Source organism: Asterias rubens, chromosome 4 (genome assembly GCF_902459465.1).
Source record: "Asterias rubens chromosome 4, eAstRub1.3, whole genome shotgun sequence".
In the NCBI taxonomy this organism is placed as follows: domain Eukaryota; kingdom Metazoa; phylum Echinodermata; class Asteroidea; order Forcipulatida; family Asteriidae; genus Asterias; species Asterias rubens.
This window is the reverse complement of record NC_047065.1, coordinates 16,603,042-16,619,986: the sequence shown is the minus strand read 5'-3', so window position 1 is coordinate 16,619,986 and position 16,945 is coordinate 16,603,042. Positions and strand designations below refer to the sequence as shown.

Genomic DNA, 16,945 nt, shown 5'->3' with positions numbered 1-16,945 from the left:
GATCATGCTGACCAGATTAAGGTTACCAGCCAAAATAACATGTTCAATTCGTGATTGGTATCCTGCTCACTATTGCTAAGCAGGGATTATTTAAAGGCAGTGGACACTATTGGTAATTACTCAAAAACATTATTAGCATAAAACCTCATCACTTGGTATCGAGTATTGGGGAGAGGTTGATGGTAAAGAACATTATGAGAAACGGCTCCCTCTGAAGTGACGTAGCTTTCGAGAAAGAAGTAATTTTCCACGAATTTGATTTCGAGACCTGAAGTTTAGAATTTGAGGTATCGAAATCAAGCATCTAAAAGCACACAACTTCGTGTGACAATTTGGTGTTTTTTTCTTGCATAGATATCTCGCAACTCCGACGACAAATCGAGCTCAAATTGTACAGACACTGGACACTGGACACTATTGGAAATTGTCAAAGACCAGTCTTCTCACTTGGTGCATCTCAACATATACATAAAACAACAAACCTCTGAAACATTAAGCTCAATATTGGTGGTCGAAGTTGCGAGATAACAATGAAAGTAAAACACCCTTGTCATGCGAAGTTGTGTGCTCTATGAAGTCTCAAAATCAAATTCGTGGAAAATTACTTCTTTCTCGAAAACTGTCACTTCATAAAGAGCCGTTTCTCACAATGTTTTATACCATCAACCTCTCCCCATTACACGTTAAAAAGTAAGGTTTTATGATAATAAATATTTTGAGTAATTACCAAGTGTCCACTGCCTTTTATGAATTCTTTAGTTTTATGCTAGTAGTTATTTTGAGTTATTACCAATAGTGTCCACTGCTGTTAATGAGTTCTTTTTTGGGCCTAGGTCTTGAACATTGTGATATCTCTCGATACGGAAACAATGGCCATCTCACAGATCACTGCATGACAAACTCGGTGTGGCAGGAGACTCCGTCGTCGCCCCCCCCCCCCCACAACACCACCCAAGTTAAATGCATTCGACTTCGAGAAATCGAGAAATCAGAAAAGGACCGAGTATACCAGTGCTTAGGGTACAACCAAACAATATTCTTTATTCTGATTGTCTTGCACGTCATACACGTCAATGTTGTTTGTCCCTCCTACTTTGTTATCCATTGAAACAAAAGTAATACTGAAGTATCAAATACCTTTAAACTACACACAAAACAATGATGCATGAAATGGATCAAGTGGAAAATTACAACTTTCTTTATTTTGAATCTTATGAATACCACCATTTCAAAAAGTAACAATGGCATAGACATCGTCAGTGAAAGTATTAATAAGAAAAATGGACGGATTAAAAATATATAAAAAACGTTGATAAAATCTGTAGAGGCACTGGACACCTTTGGTAGTTTTCAATGTTCAGCCCCGAGACTGGTAGGTGGCAACGGCCCATGGACAAATAGTTGATTGTAGCCCACAACTTAAAGTGGCCTTCAGGCCTTGTGTGTCTGGTGACATGCATAAAATAAAAAAATATGCTTATTTGGACTCAATTGGTCATCGATTTCCAATATCCAACTTGGCCTCGTTGGATGTGGGACACAGAAGCACTACAAGTTTTTGTTTTTTACTCACACCGAAACATGGCTCGACATTATGCAATAACGAATATTACTATAATTTTACAGATGATAGATTTTGAAGACTGACAGTAAACAATACAAACTCTTTCTATTAATAGCTATCACACACTTCCAACCGGTACTGCTACACTCCAGGGCCCAATTTCATAGAGCTGGTTAAGCACAAAAGTAGCTTAGCACAGCAAAATGTGCTTACAAGCCAAACTATCATGACATATGCTCAGTTTGTGACTGGTATCCTGCTCAATTCTGCTAAGCAAAACATAAGCAACACATTGTCAAGCAATATTTTCTGTTTAAGCAGCTCTGATAGTGAGCTCAGGCCCACCCCCCCCCCTTCATACAACCCCGCCCCCTGTGATACTAAGTTTCTACTGTCAACATCTTGGTAGTCTTTCTACCCCCCCCCCCCCCCTTCATTCAACTCCCTCCCCGCGTGATACCAAGTTTCTACTGTCAAAATCTTGGAAGTCTTTCAACCCCCCCCTTCATACAACCCCGCCCCCTGTGATACCCAGTTTCAACTGTCAACATCTTGGTAGTCTTTCTACCCCCCCCCCCCCCTCCCCTTCATACAACTCCCTCCCCCGTGATACCAAGTTTCTGTTGCAGCATCTTGGTTGTTTTTCTAAAGTCGTCCTCCATAGTCGCAATCTTTCTCAACCCATCCGTAACATTGTCCTTGTAGTGGGTGTGGCCCCCATTCTGCCTCTCAACCACAGAGGGGCCCTCCCGCTCTGCCTCCTCTCGGTCAAACAATGAAAACTCCTCCTCCAGCGCGGTGAATTTCGCTTGCAATTGTTGGGCATTATTTGAACGACCTTCCTGTCCTTCGGTCATTTCAAAGATTCGGTTGGAGGTGGCTTTAGCTGATTTGGCGCGGGGTTTGGTCGCACTACTAGAAGGCTTCCCTGACACTGGTCGGGTGGTCTCGTATTTCAGAGGTCGTTCCCCTTTTGTGGTTGTTATTACTGTTGAAAGAATAAATTCTCACAATAAGTTATACTATCAACAGCTCTCCATTGCTCTTTACCGAGTCAGTTTTGATGCTAACAATTATTTTGAGTATTTACCAATAGTGTGCAGCGCTTTTAACTGATCTTCTAAGGTCAGTTATCTGGCAAATATTCAACAAATGATGTCAAACATGGCACTGGAAATAATGAACATCAGGAGTATAATAAAAAAGTTGCCTGCTCTGAGAACAAGAAGTTATCAAACCTGTTGAGGGGCCAAGTCGAAAACACAAAACAAGTTCATAATTCCTGCAAATGTGACTTTTGACGCCACAAATTTGCAAGAAAATAATTTGTGTCAGTTGACTTGTGCTGAAATATTCGCTGCGAAAACAGCCACTTGATCACATCAATGTCAAAAATCACTTCGCATACGCAGGAAGTATGGACCGGGCTTTAAAGTAAAAGTGAAAATAAAAACCGTTTTTTTTTTGGTTTAAGATAGAATTTGACAAAAGGCATGAATTATATCACATCTTACCAGCACTTTTTGGTCTTGTCCTCTGGTTATCTGTGAATTTCTGGTGCCCACTGCTTGGACGTTTGGGCTTGCCCCGATCAGCCACAACATAGCTTGCATTAAAAAGATCAGGCTGAAGAAAGATATAAAAAATGCTTTTTACTTACCAAGAAGATAATGAACAAAAACTATTACAAAATCAAAGAAAAATAATGGCTGTGAGTTTTCGTTAGTATGCAAACCAGTAATAATAACATATAAATATTATATTAAGAATAAATTTTGCATCAAGCCAATTCAATTTTAAGGACGTCAACAGGCACTATGCATCTAATAATAAAAATAATAATAACAAATTTTAATATAGCTCATTGCACAATAACCATATCAATGCGAATTTTGCATCTAGCCTCTTCAATTTCAAGGATGTCAACAGGCACTATGCATCTAATAATAATAACTTTTCTTAATCCCTTTCCCCCTCTCTTTTTCTATAAATGGATATGTATTTGTTTGTACTTGTTTTATGCCTCTGAGGAAGGTCCGGATTGGATCGAAAGCTAAGGCCATCTACCCTATTCATTATTAATAATAATAACAATAATAACAAATTCTTTAAATCGGCAGCAATTTCAAAAGTGTTTAGGTTTTTTTTTAGACACACAGTAGTGAAATCAGTACCAACCTGCGAAAATCTGTCTCTTGCTGCTTTAGCATACTGTAGAAACAAAGACAAATAGAATCTAATTGGTAATTGTCAAGAGGTGACTTTCTTCTCAACATAATTTAGTCTTATTTGTTCATGTAATTGTGTATTATTGAATTACCAGTGGAGCCCACTCAAAAGGTTTCCCCAGGAGTTGTGCAAGTATTTAATTTATTCAAGATTGCTAATTATGCTAATGTTATGCTCTGTGCAGACTGTGCGTGGGAGCAGGGGTGCTTGAATGACTTTGAATGGGAACAAGTATGTGTGTAGAAGGTATATGCGTATGCTTATTTTTCTTTGACAAATAAAACTAAGGCAGACCCTGAGTGAACTTTAACCAAATGGGGGTGTAAGGAAAAAAAAATAAAACTACATGTATACAGAATACAGTAAACTCTTGTTATAACTACATGTATGTGGTATGGATTGGCCAACTTACCTTTTATAACTGAAATATTGGTAAAAAAGGACAGAAAAACAGGGAAACACAAAGCAGAACTGAGAAAATTACCTCTTTCTCTAAAATTACAGTGCTCTTAAGTAAGTTTCTTTGGTTCATTAACTTGAGGTGTGATTACCAAAACCACACCCTGCCTGAAAAATTTAAAGGTGTCTGTAAGCCCTTTTCACACGATTTTATGACAAACATTCACACGATCACACAAATCGCTATTCCAACATTTCCCTCCCTCGTTTATGTGAGATCACACTGTTGTTTATTTATCTTCGCCACTAACCCCTAAATACGCTTTCCGTAAGCACAGAATACCCTGCTTCCATAAGCGTTGATTCTGTGTTTACGGTAAGCAGAGCCATGAAACTAGGCCCCGGTGATGATGAATACTGCTTGATAGTTTGTGCATTTGTAATTGTTGTGCAATGCTTGGGACATTTGTTATCATGCCAAGTGCCGTTTTACACGACTGATCTCGGCGTTTCTAATCAGTGATGCAATTTTTTCAAGGAGGTCTTGATTCCGTGTGTTTTTGACTCGGGTCTGTGGCAATTTCATCACACGGACGCATTTCACATAACGCAAATTTGCGATTAAATGACACTGATGCAATTTTGCTCCCAACGACCATCATTATAGAAAGCTTGTGTGATACAGGCCAATCTTGTAAATATTTTCAACGTGTTAGCGTCGCAACACTACTAGCCAACGACATGTAACAAGTACAATGTCTGAGGTTAAAGACACTGAACACTATTGGTAATTGTCAAAAGACCAGTATTCTCACTTAGTGTATCTCAACATATGCATAAAATAACAAACCTTTACAAGTTTGAACTCATATGGTTGTCAAAGTTGCGAGATAATAATTGGAAGAAAAAACACCATTGTCACACGAAGTTGTGTGCTTTCAGATGCTTGATTTCAGGACCTCAAAATCTAATTCAGAGGTCTCAAAATCAAATTCGTGGAAAACTAATTCTTTCTTCAAAAACTACAGAGGGAGCCGTTTCTCACAATGTTTTATACTATCAACAGCTCCCCATTACTCGTTACCAAGTAAGGTTTCATGATAATACTTATTTTTAGTAATTACCAATAGTGTCCACTGCCTCTAAGGTTAACAAAAGTACACGACACGTTTTGCATGTACTTACTGCTCTGTCTGCTGTGGCTGCATTAGCAAGGTGTTCCACCATGTTGGTTGCCATGGTAGGATCAGGCTTGGACGGACGAAAGTCTGTAGGATAGTCAAACTCCGTCTGGTGGAGACGACTTGGTTTTGAAGATTTGGGTCTGGAATTCCACGCACTGTGAGGCTTCTGCGGGGGATTGATACAAAAAGTAAAATACAGTTGAAGAAAAACGAAAGAGGTTAGGAAAAAAATTTGATCATAACTGTTTGTTTTCAATAAAAAGTTGTTGTCATAGCTTTGACATCTTGAGATGAATATGAGAATAGTTCAGATATTGTCTAATCTAACATCTCAACATTTGAGACTAAAGTGAGGAGATGGCACTTCAAAAACATTTCTCAAAAATATATCAAACACTTAAAAAGGTATTGTGATTGCAAAGGAAAATATTTAGTCTTTGTTCAAGATGTTTTTTGATGTGTTTTCTACTGAACGAGACTGTCTTCAGCCAAACACAATTGTATATTTTTTTTCATTACATACTCTGTCTGTGTTCAATTTCCCCCTTTCCAGCAATAATGTCCCCATAATTAAACTCTAGAATATTGTTGATTTATTACCCACTCGCTACAACACTGTTGGTATGACACTAATCAAGAATTTGTTCGCAAAGGTTTTGGGTTCCAATCCTACCCATGTAATATGCCTGTGATTTTTGCTATCAGAACTCACGAGCGTACTGAGTACACGGTGCTAACACATATCGGTGTACCGTATTTTCCTGCGGATAAGATGCGTCTTATCTGACTTTTTAGACCCCAAAAACATTGGTGCGCCTTATCTTTTGGTGCGCCTTGTCTGCTAACGATTGATTTTTTTTTTTTTATCACTGCGTGAAATAAAAAGTACCTTTTTGTCCATTATAGATGGTATAATGGTAAAACCAAAATGAATATACTATATCCCTGATGCAAATTTAACGTCTATTAAACTAGTCTCACTAGTCACCCAGCCGTCGATTTCACAAAACTTTTTCTAACTTAAGACTAATCTTAGTATTTACGTAGGACGAGTCACAACCCTGCGCTGTAGCATGCACACCTTAAGATTAATCCTAAGTTAGGATGAGTTACTCGTCCTAACGCGAGATAAGACGAGTCCTAAATCTTTGTGCAATCGAAGGCAGGCTTACCTCCAGGTATGGGTTAGAAGTCTTCTTCATGCTGGCCAGCCCTACATCGCTAGCTTGCTTCAGAAGGACTCTGTGCCGAGCCAACTGCTGGTCCAGGAAGTCCTGTCTCTGCTGAAGCCTCTCCTTTGCCCTGGACAGAGCTTGGCTCTTCAGTTGCCTGAAGTGGCGATTGAGGAGCCCAATCGAGAGCATCGCCCAGTGATGAAGGGCTCTTGTCTTTATGGAGTCCAAAAATAGGTGAGAAAAATTCATTCATATTTATAAATACCTAGGACAGTTTATCCATTCTGACTGGTCGAGAGGGCATCGCGAGGTGTTGCTTGAACAGATGATATAACACCAGTAAAAAGTGTTGAAACATGGGCGTGACACGCGGGCTTGCACATGTGCTTATAAGACAGTTTCTTCATTCCTATTGGTCGAGAGCAACGGCCGGGACAGTTGTGCCACATCACGTGATACGCGCGACGCGCACAGCAATCTCCTTGTGAGGAGTTGTTTACCCGAGGGCCTTACCATTTCATAGCTGGAGGGGTGTTGTGTTGAAAGAAATCATTGAAAGACTCAAGTCCACCTAAAGCCATGCTCTTGATGGCATAAATGTACTCAGTTACGTAACTTCAAAGGGAGATGTTTTAATACTGTCAAAAGCTCCATTGATTGTTACCAAGTAAGTTGTTATGCTTACAATTATAATAAGTAATTACCAATAGTGTCCAGTGCCTTTAAAGATTACATTTTAAAAGCAAACAAACAAACACACACTCCTACACCCCATGTACCTTGTTTACACCATCCACTTGTTTCTCCTCATCCTGTAGAAACTTGGGAGGAGCGGTACCTACCAATAAGGATGATAAAAAAAAGATCTTAATTTGGTGTTGAACAAAGACAAATTTACTAGAGCAGAATCTGAATCAATGACCTCCAGATTATAGGCTGTGGACACTATTGGTAATTACTCAAAATAATTATTAGCATAAAACCTTTCTTGGTGACGAGTAATGGGGACAGGTTGATGGTGTAACACATTGTGAGAAATGGCTCCCTCTGAAGTGCCATAGTGGTCGAGAAAGAAGTAACTTTCCACGAACTCGATGCCTCAGACTTAGAACTTGAGGCCTCGAAATCAACCATCTAATCGGGCACAACTTCCTGTGACAAGGGTGTTTTTTTTCTTTCATTATTATCCCGCAAGTTTGATGACCGATTGAGCTCAAATTTTCACAGGTTTGTTATTTTATGCATATGTTTAGATAAACCAACTGTGAAGGCTATAGTCTTTGACATCAACTACCAATAGTATCCACCGCCTTTCAAGTAGCAACATAATACCAACTGAGCTAGATAGCCCCGAGTTGGCAGTCTCCCTATTTGGTCAAAATCTTTGTTCTGGGGTGCCAGTCCGAGGCAAAATGTAGCTGTTAGCTGCTGTGTAGCCAGGGATCACATCCCAGCAAGTTTCCCTTGTAGTTTATTACTTGATATTTGAAAAAAACAGTGAGCCACCTTGGATTTGGGTACCTTTTCAAAATGTCCATAGATTTACATTCAACTTACAGGGTTTGGAGATAATGATAGTGGAAAGCTTCCCTTCACATAATTACTTACCGAGGTACTGTAGCTTTGAGAAATGAGTAAAACAATGTCATGAAAATACGTTTGTAAATTATTAAAATAATTTTCGTCTCATGAGACGAAAATTATTTTCATTACATTGTTTTACTAATTTCCCACAAACTACAGCACCTCAGCATGTAATATTTTCAGGGAAGCTTTCTACTATCATTATCTTCAAACTGTGTAAGTTTAGTGTAAATCTGTGGACATAGTGTTTTTTGTCCTAAAAAGGTACCCAGACCCTTTAAGGTGATTCCCTTACCGTCGCTTCCCAGGTTAAAGACACTGGACACTATTGGCAATTGTCAAAGACCAGTCTTTTCATTTCGTGCTCAACATATGCATAAAATAACAAACCAGTGAAAAATTTGAGTTATTTGAGATAACTATGAAAGAAAAAAGACCTCAAATTCTAAACTTGAGGTCTCTCAACCAAGTTCATGGAAAATTACTTCTTTCTCGAAACTACGTCACTTCAGAGGGAGCCGTTTCTCACAATGTTTTGTACTATCAACCTCTCCCGTCCCCATTACGTGTTACCAAGTGAGGTTGATAGTGAAGCTGATAATTATTTTGAGTAATTTACCAATAGTGTCCACGGCCTTTAAATCGTAAAGACACAAGTCCTAGTCTTGACTGGGACTCGAACCCTTACTCTGCTAATCAGAAACACCAGAGTTTGAAGCCGGTGGTCAAGATCTGGATGGAAATACTCACCAACGATATTTGCCACATGGACAGCTGCTGCCTGGTCTCCCATCCATGCCCTGAGAAGTAGAATCAGAAGTACAGTTCATTCATGAATCAGAGAATGAAAAAAAAGGTTACTCAAGATAAATCCTTCAGAAATGTTTTAATACACGGACCTGCGTCTTCTAACATGGCTAAACATATTCTACCTTAGTTTTTAATATAATGAATAGGGTAGATGGCCTTAGCTTTCGATCCAATCCGGACCTTCTTCAGAGGCATAAGACAAGTACAAACAAATACATATCCATTTATAGAAAAAGAGAGGGGGAAAGGGATTAAGGAAAGGATCCAGAAAGAAGCGGGAAAATAACAGCCAATCAAAGTTCCTATTTCAGAAACAATATTGGTGGCTATGAACCAATAGCTAATACCTTAGTTTTTAAGATACAATGTGCTGTTTGGATCTTAAAAGTTCAATAGGTTAGACCAAGACAGCTTGTAAAACCAACAATAAAAACGTTTTAAAACAAAGTGAAGTCTGTCCCGAGCCAATATGGCTCCTCTCTGCAAATAGAGGTTCACCTTTTGACGAGCATGACGAGGCAGTTGAGCTGGTCTTTGACTCGTTGGGTCTCGGCTTTACTCTCTAGGACTTCCTCCCTCATTCTAGCGACGGCTTCACGGAAAGCTCTGTTGTCCAAATTGGCACTTCCGGAGCGCAGATGCCCTCCTCGACTTGTCATGTTTGTGTATCATGCATTTAAAGTGGTCTCTAGAAATTTTCTGGGAAAATTTAGTGAACACAAATTATATATTAAAAGTAAGGCCTGCTATATCTAAAGGCAGTGGACAGTGGTTAATACTCAAAATAATTATTAGCATAAAACCTTACTTGAAAATGAGTGATGGGGAGAGGTTGATGGTACAAAACCTGGTGAGAAACGGCTCCCTCTGAAGTGACATAGTTTTCGAGAAAGAAGTATTTTCCATGAACTTGGTTTAGAGACCTCAGAATTATATTTTGACATGTTTGAGGTCTCGAAATCAAACATCTGAAAGCACACAACTTCGTGTTTTTTCTGTCATAGTTATCTCGCAACTTTGATGACCAAATTGAGCTAAAATTTTCACAGGTTTGTTATTTTATGCATACATTGAGATATAAAAGGCCCCTTAGTGAGAAGGTTGATCTTTGACAATTACCAAAAGTGTTTAGTGTCTTTAAGCACACCTGCTTACTTTAAATACACTGGACACTATTGGTAAATGTCAAAGACCAGTCTTCACAGTTGGTGTATCTCAACATATGCATAAAATAAAATACCTGTGAAAATTTGAGCTCAATCGGTCGTTTAAGTTGCGAGATTATAATGAAAGAAAAAAAACACCCTTGTCACACGTAGATGTGTGCTTTTAGATGCTTGATTTTGAGACATCAAATTCTTTAGGTCTCAAAATCAAATTCGTTGAAAATTCCTTCTTTCTCGAAAACTATATTACTTCAGAGGGAGCAGTTTCCCACAACGTTTTATACCATCAACCTCTCCCCATTACTCGTTAACAAGAAAAGTTATATGCTAATAAATATTTTGAGTAACTACAAATAGTTTCCACTGCCTTTAAAGGGTACACATTTGATTATCACTATTAATATTGAACTTCCCAATCTGCATATTGAGCTGCCCAATCTGTAGAGTAAATTCTGCAGTTCTAGTTGTAGCCTAATAGGGCCTAATGCAAATCCATGGAATGTGCTCCCAGCCATGCAAACATTGCGTCCCTTAGTCAGGTGAGTTTAAAGAATTGTGATGAAGAGGTCTTTGATGGAAAGTAGTTTGTTACTCCCTAAAACACTATCGTTATTTGTTATTTTTGAAAAGAAGTTCATTCCCATTGTCATTATCTATGGTGATGATGGGATACTGTCAGATACTAAAAGTTTTACCCAATTGCATTACATTTTATATATTCAATTCTAATTGAGTCTAGTCAAAAACTTACATGGGGTCGATTTCACAAAGAGTTAGGACTAGTCCTAGTAGTTGCGATAACGTAACACTCCTCCCGACTGCCGTCGGGAGGAGTGTTACTGTTACGTTATGGCATTTATAGTCCTAGTACCTAGTAGATGTTAAAAACGTATGGCTAGTCCTATGCTAAGTTAGGACTGGTATGGGCAGTTCCACAGGGTCGGACGACATTTTCGGACACTTTAAAAGTTCAAGTTTAACAGAGTGTAATAATATAATTATATATATAATATATTGGTGTCGGACGTACATTTCACAGTGTCGGACGTACCCCTCCCTACCCTCTCGGCAGCCTAGACTAGAGAAAGCTAGAGGCCCTAGCTGCAGTAGGATAAGGATGCTACAAACGACGGAGATATCCCGAATTAGTACATGTATGAGGTACAGAGAAGTTACGAAGACGAAGAAGTGTCTTGCGAGAAGGTACGCAGTGTCAACAGTCACTTTGTACGTTGCAAAAAGCACTACAAAGTGGCAATAAAGGTACAAAGTTTCCTGAGTGATTACTTCTAGAAACTATAAGGCTCCTCACAGGGGAGCCTTACAGTTTCTAGAACTTAGAAGTACTGAGTGACGTACACCATTTTCTCACGTAACGGCTGCAGCACGGTGCAAGCACACACAAACTGATTATAAAAATGTAACATCATATAGTTCATACGACTTCCAACTCAGACTGCTACTTTTGCTAGCTGCTGTTTGCCCTTTTATTCTCACACCCACAGTGTCAATCTGAAAAGCACTCAATACAAAAATATAGATGACATAAATACGAGACAACTTTGTAGGAAACTGAATTGTTTAAACTTACCGAAAATGGACTTTTGACGTGTAAACTGTAATGTTGGAAGTTACCTTGCAACCAGACACACACCACTTGAGGGCGCGCGGCTTTTTACCATTCATTGGAAAACGAGCGAGACAGTGTCCTGGGCGCCGGGGGAGTTGTTGACTTGGGAGGCCCTGAAATACAAAATAAATGGTCTATTAGTACTTGGCGGGAATTGAAGGAACGTTTTGTATCGATGCTTGGAGTTGGACGTTTGGAAACTTACACTGGTGAAGGGTTATTTTAATTAGGCCGGGTGAATAACTAGCCGAGCACATGGGACTCCCCATTATTTAAAAACACCGACACTTTGGGTATTTTTTATTACGACCAGTCTTCTCACTTGGTGTTTCTCAACATAGGCACAAAATAAATTTGAACTCAATAAATTGGTCGTCGAAGTTGCGAGATAATATTATATTATTAATAATGGAAGAAAAAACACCCTTCACACGAAATTGTGTGCTTTCTGAGATGTTTGATTCCGGGGACCTCAAAATCTAATACTGAGGTCTCGAAATCAAATTCAAATAATATTTTAGTGGAAAATAATATTACTTCTTTCTCGAAAACTATGTTACTTCAGAGGGAGCCGTTTCTCACAATGTTTTTATACTATCAGCAGCTCTTCATTGCTTGTTACCAAGTAAGTTGTTATGCTAACAATTGTTTTGAGTAATTTTACACATTACCTACCACACTAGCTGCCTTAATTATTGATGATCACGGTCAAAAATTGATTTTTATTTTTATTTTATACTTTGTGGATGTAAGGGCCTTGGATGCAAGTAAATAAAATTCCACTTTCAATTCACTATATTGCTTATTTTGTGTTTTTGACATTTTAGGCAATTTTGGGGTTTGAAAACTGCTTTAGCTCATATATTCACAACTCAAACCCAGCAAAATGCATTTTTGTTTTCAAAAAACTTTTATATCACAACAAAGTATCATCCTTAAACGCTGTGGACACTATTGGTAATTACTCAAATTATTTATAAGCATAAAACCTTACTTGGTAAGGAGTAATGGGGAGGGGTTCGTGGTATAAAACATTGTGAGAAACGGCTCCCTCTGAAGTGACGTTGTTTTCGAGAAACAAGCAATTTTCCACGAATTTGATGTCGAGACCTCAAGTTTAATTAAGGTCTCGAAATCAAGCATAATGAAAGCACACAACTTCGTGTGACTAAGGGTGTCTTTTCTTTCATTATTATCTCGCAACTTCGACCACCGATTGAGCTCAAATTGTCACAGGTTGGTTATTTTATGCATATGTTGAGAAACACCAAGTGAGAAGACTGGTCTTTGACAATTACCAGTGTCCGCTGTCTTTCATAAGGGAATCAATGTGTGGTGATGAGGTTTTCAACTAGTGGTTTAATCCCAACGAGGCCTAGTTCTTGATAATTTTACCGAGAAGAAGTCAAGGTAAATTATAAAGAACCAGGCCTCGGCGGGTTTAAACCACTAGTTGAAAACCGATTCAACACACTTTGATTCCCATTCATAAATACCATTTCGGTCAAAAACATCATCACTTTTTGGTCAAAAAGTAAAATAAATGCAAAAATTATAATTGTTTAACGATTTCTTTCAACATAACACCCTCAAGCTATGAAAATGGTAAAGCCCTCCGCCGCCCTCGGGTAAACAACTCCTTATAAGGGAATGCCTCTATTGTTATACTCCTGAATACCCCGCTCTTGTGCTTTTCTCTGACCATTTACTAATCCGTTCAAGTAAACGGTGTTTTTCCAGTAAAAGGTTATTTATAGAGATTTGGGCAAATTCTCATGCCTGATCTTAAACTTAATTAAATGAGTTAATGCTGGCCTTTATACGGCCCAGTAACTTGTGAAACTATCAAGGTAATAGTAAAATGTCGGTTTTATTTACATCTCAATAAGAAGAGTCCCTCAAGCATTGCTTTTACCTACTAGTTCGACCAATCACTAGCAATATTAAGGCTTACTTTTATTTGTAAGGATTTAAGTAAAAGGCTAGTAGAAGCAAATGCTAGTTTTTATTTATTCGGCCCAATATCTAAGCTTATTTTTCTCTCTGAACTACACGAGTCGTATTTAGAACGCTTAAAGGGAAACGTTGCCTTGAATCGGGCGAGTTGGTCTATGAAAAGCGTTTGAACCCGTTAGTTATGAAATGCATAAGGTTGGAAAGATGTTTTAAAGTAGAATATAATGATTCACTCAAATATGCCTCAAAATTGCACGATTGTCCTTATAATATACGTCGTAAACTAACACGGCACGCCAGTTTGTGGGGCCAAAATGGCAGGCCGTGTTAGATCGCAAAGTAAAAGGAAAACCAGGCAATTTTGAGGCATATTTTGTGTGGATCATTATATTCTACTTTTGAAACATCTTTCTAAACATATGCGTTTAATAACAAACGGTTTCAAACGCTTTTCATGGACCAACTTGCCCGATCCAAGGCAACGTTTCCTTTAAACACACAAATCTACGGTGGCTGATCTCCGCCAACAAATAAACACTTTTTCAGTAGGGCGTTATTATCCACATAATGAATGTTTATGAGTGCAATGGTGCAAATTATGTTCATGAGTTGAAAGATGGAATGTTCCATTCAACGAGGCGTAGGCCGAGTTGAATGGAACATTCCAGCTTTCAACAAATGAACATTTTGCACTATTGCACGAATGAAAAACATTCATTATTTGTTTTATATAACAACCAGGTAGATCTTTGTCATTTTGATTAAAAGATACAACTTTCAAAACAAACAAAACGTAGGCCTACAATTTTTAATTGTAGAAGCCGAATGTTAAGTAATTTTACTACCTTGCAGTAACTCTGCTGCGTTACTAAAGACACGCGCACGCAGTGATATGTGTTTACTCAGCTTTTTCGTTCCATCCGAAAAGTACTATTGCACGCTGGCAGCGTGCAATGGTACTTTTCGGATGGAACGAAAAAGCACGGTGAGTGACTCAGCGTGCAATGGCACTTTTGTTTGCTATCACGTGACGGACAATCCTCAAATCAAATAGCAAGGATCTGCTCGGGTGTTATATAAAACGCCCTATACGGCGTTATAACGCCCTAAATTAGGGCGTTATTATACACATAATGAATGTTTATGAGTGCAATGGAGCGAATATGTTCATGAGTTGAAAGATGGAATGTTCTATTCAACGAGGCAGATCCGAGTTGAATGGAACATTCCAGCTTTCAACGAATGAACATATTCGCACCATTGCACGAATGAAAAACATTCATTATTTGTTTTATATAACATCCAAGTAGAACTTTGTCATTTTGATTGAAAGAAACAACTTTCAAAACAAACAATTTCAACTGTAGAAGCCGAATGCTAGTAATTTTACTATGCCTTCTTGCAGTAACACCTGCTGCGTTACCAAAGACACGCGCACGCAGTGATGTTTTTACTCAGCTTTTTCGTTCCATCCGAAAAGTACCATTGCACGCTGGCAGCGTGCCAGCGTGCAATAGTACTTTTCGGATGGAACGAAAAAGCACGGCGAGTGACTCAGCGTGCAATGGTACTTTTATTTGCTATCACGTGACGGACAATCCTCCTATCAAATGGCAAGGATCTGCTTGGGTGTTATATAAAACGCCCTATTTTACGGCGTATAACACCCTATTAGGGCGTAATAACGCCCTATACGGCGTTATAACGCCCTACTGAAAATGTGTTTATTTGTTGGCGGAGATCAGCACCGTACAAATCCACAAAACACACACCCATACAAACCATCTTACTCGTAACCCCAGCACACATTATTTCTGATATAAAGCCACGTGGCTGTTGTCCCTATTCGTTGCGTGCAACAAAGCCGTGATCTTTTAGTTTGACATCAACAACAATTCTATTCATAAATATTTTGCTCCGGTATTTCAAGTTTTCACGGCCAATAGTTGGGTTATTTCCTCCTGCATTTATAGGTGCTGATGCATGATAAAAAGCTAGACTGTTTAAAAAAAATTCTTTGTAAAGTCTCTCATTACATCGACTCTCGTGGCGAATTAAAGTATTAACCCAGTTGAAAGTGGCAGAAAGTGGAAATGTTTTTTTGAGTTCCTTTTTACAATGTATAGATGCTGGAAGATGTATAATTTGGACCGGTGACTCTGGCACCTGTTTTATTGGAACAAACTGAAAATGAAAATGAAAACAAAGAATAAAATACAAATGCAGAAAAGTACAGCTAGATTAACCTTCCACCTAGCTTTTATTACAGCTTATCAATTACTGATGAACACTCTTAAGTAAACCTGTGTAAAATCATAAACACTAAATCATATCCAACTCGCCTCCAAATTCAAAGTAACGATAAAGGCACTGATGGACACTATTGGTAAAGAGCGATGGAAAGCTGTATATAAAACATTGTGAGAAACGGCTCCCTCTGAGGTAACGTAGTTTTTGAGAAGGAAGTATTTTGTCACTATTTTGCATTGATTTTGAGACCTCACCTGAGGTCTCGAAATCATGCATCTGAAAATACACAACTTGTGCGAAAAAGGTTTTTTTTTCTTCCAATATTCTCTCGCAACTTCGACGACCATTTGAGTCCAATTTTCACAAGTTTGTTATTATAAAGGCAGTGGACACTGTTAGTACTCAAAATAATTTTAAGCATAAAACCTTACCTGGTAACGAGTAATGGGGAGAGGTTGATGGTATAAAACATTGTGAGAAACAGCTCCCTCTGGAGTGACGTAGTTTTAGAGAAAGAAGTAATTTTCCATGAACTTGGTTGAGAGACCTCAAGTTTAGAATTTGAGGTCTTTTTTCTTTCATAGTTATCTCAAATAACTCAAGTAATTTTCCACGAATTTGATTTCGAGACCTCAGATTTAAAATTTGAGGTCTCGAAATCAAGCATCTGAAAGCACACAACTTCGTGTGACAAGGGTGTTTTTTCTTTCATAGTTATCTCGCAACTCCGACGACCAATCGAGCTCAAATTTTCACAGGTTTGTTATTTTATGCATATGTTGAGATACACTAAGTGAGAAGACTGGTCTTTGTCAATTACCAATAGTGTCCAGTATCTTTAAATAACAAACCTGTGAAAATTGGAGTATGTTCATGTTGATATACACCAAGTGACACGACTGTTCTTTGACAGTTACCAAAGGTGTCCAGTGCTTTTAAATGCATAAGCCTATGACTACCTAATGTGAAAGCTCTAAACTCTCTAATAAATAAGACAA

At 38.5% G+C, this 16,945-nt stretch overlaps 1 protein-coding gene across 1 annotated transcript; it reads right to left on the bottom strand.

The window, feature by feature from the left end:
* Positions 1–2,151: 2,151 nt before the first annotated feature.
* Positions 2,152–11,793, bottom strand: LOC117289460. The gene is made up of 9 exons (XM_033770597.1): positions 11,703–11,793; positions 9,444–9,644; positions 8,886–8,935; positions 7,331–7,389; positions 6,549–6,764; positions 5,378–5,542; positions 3,743–3,775; positions 3,079–3,190; positions 2,152–2,552 (listed from the first exon to the last, which is right to left on the bottom strand). Exons 2-9 carry the CDS (start codon positions 9,602–9,604, stop codon positions 2,152–2,154), a joined length of 1,197 nt encoding a protein of 398 aa, XP_033626488.1. The 5' UTR covers positions 9,605–9,644; positions 11,703–11,793.
* Between the last annotated feature and the right edge of the window lie 5,152 nt (positions 11,794–16,945).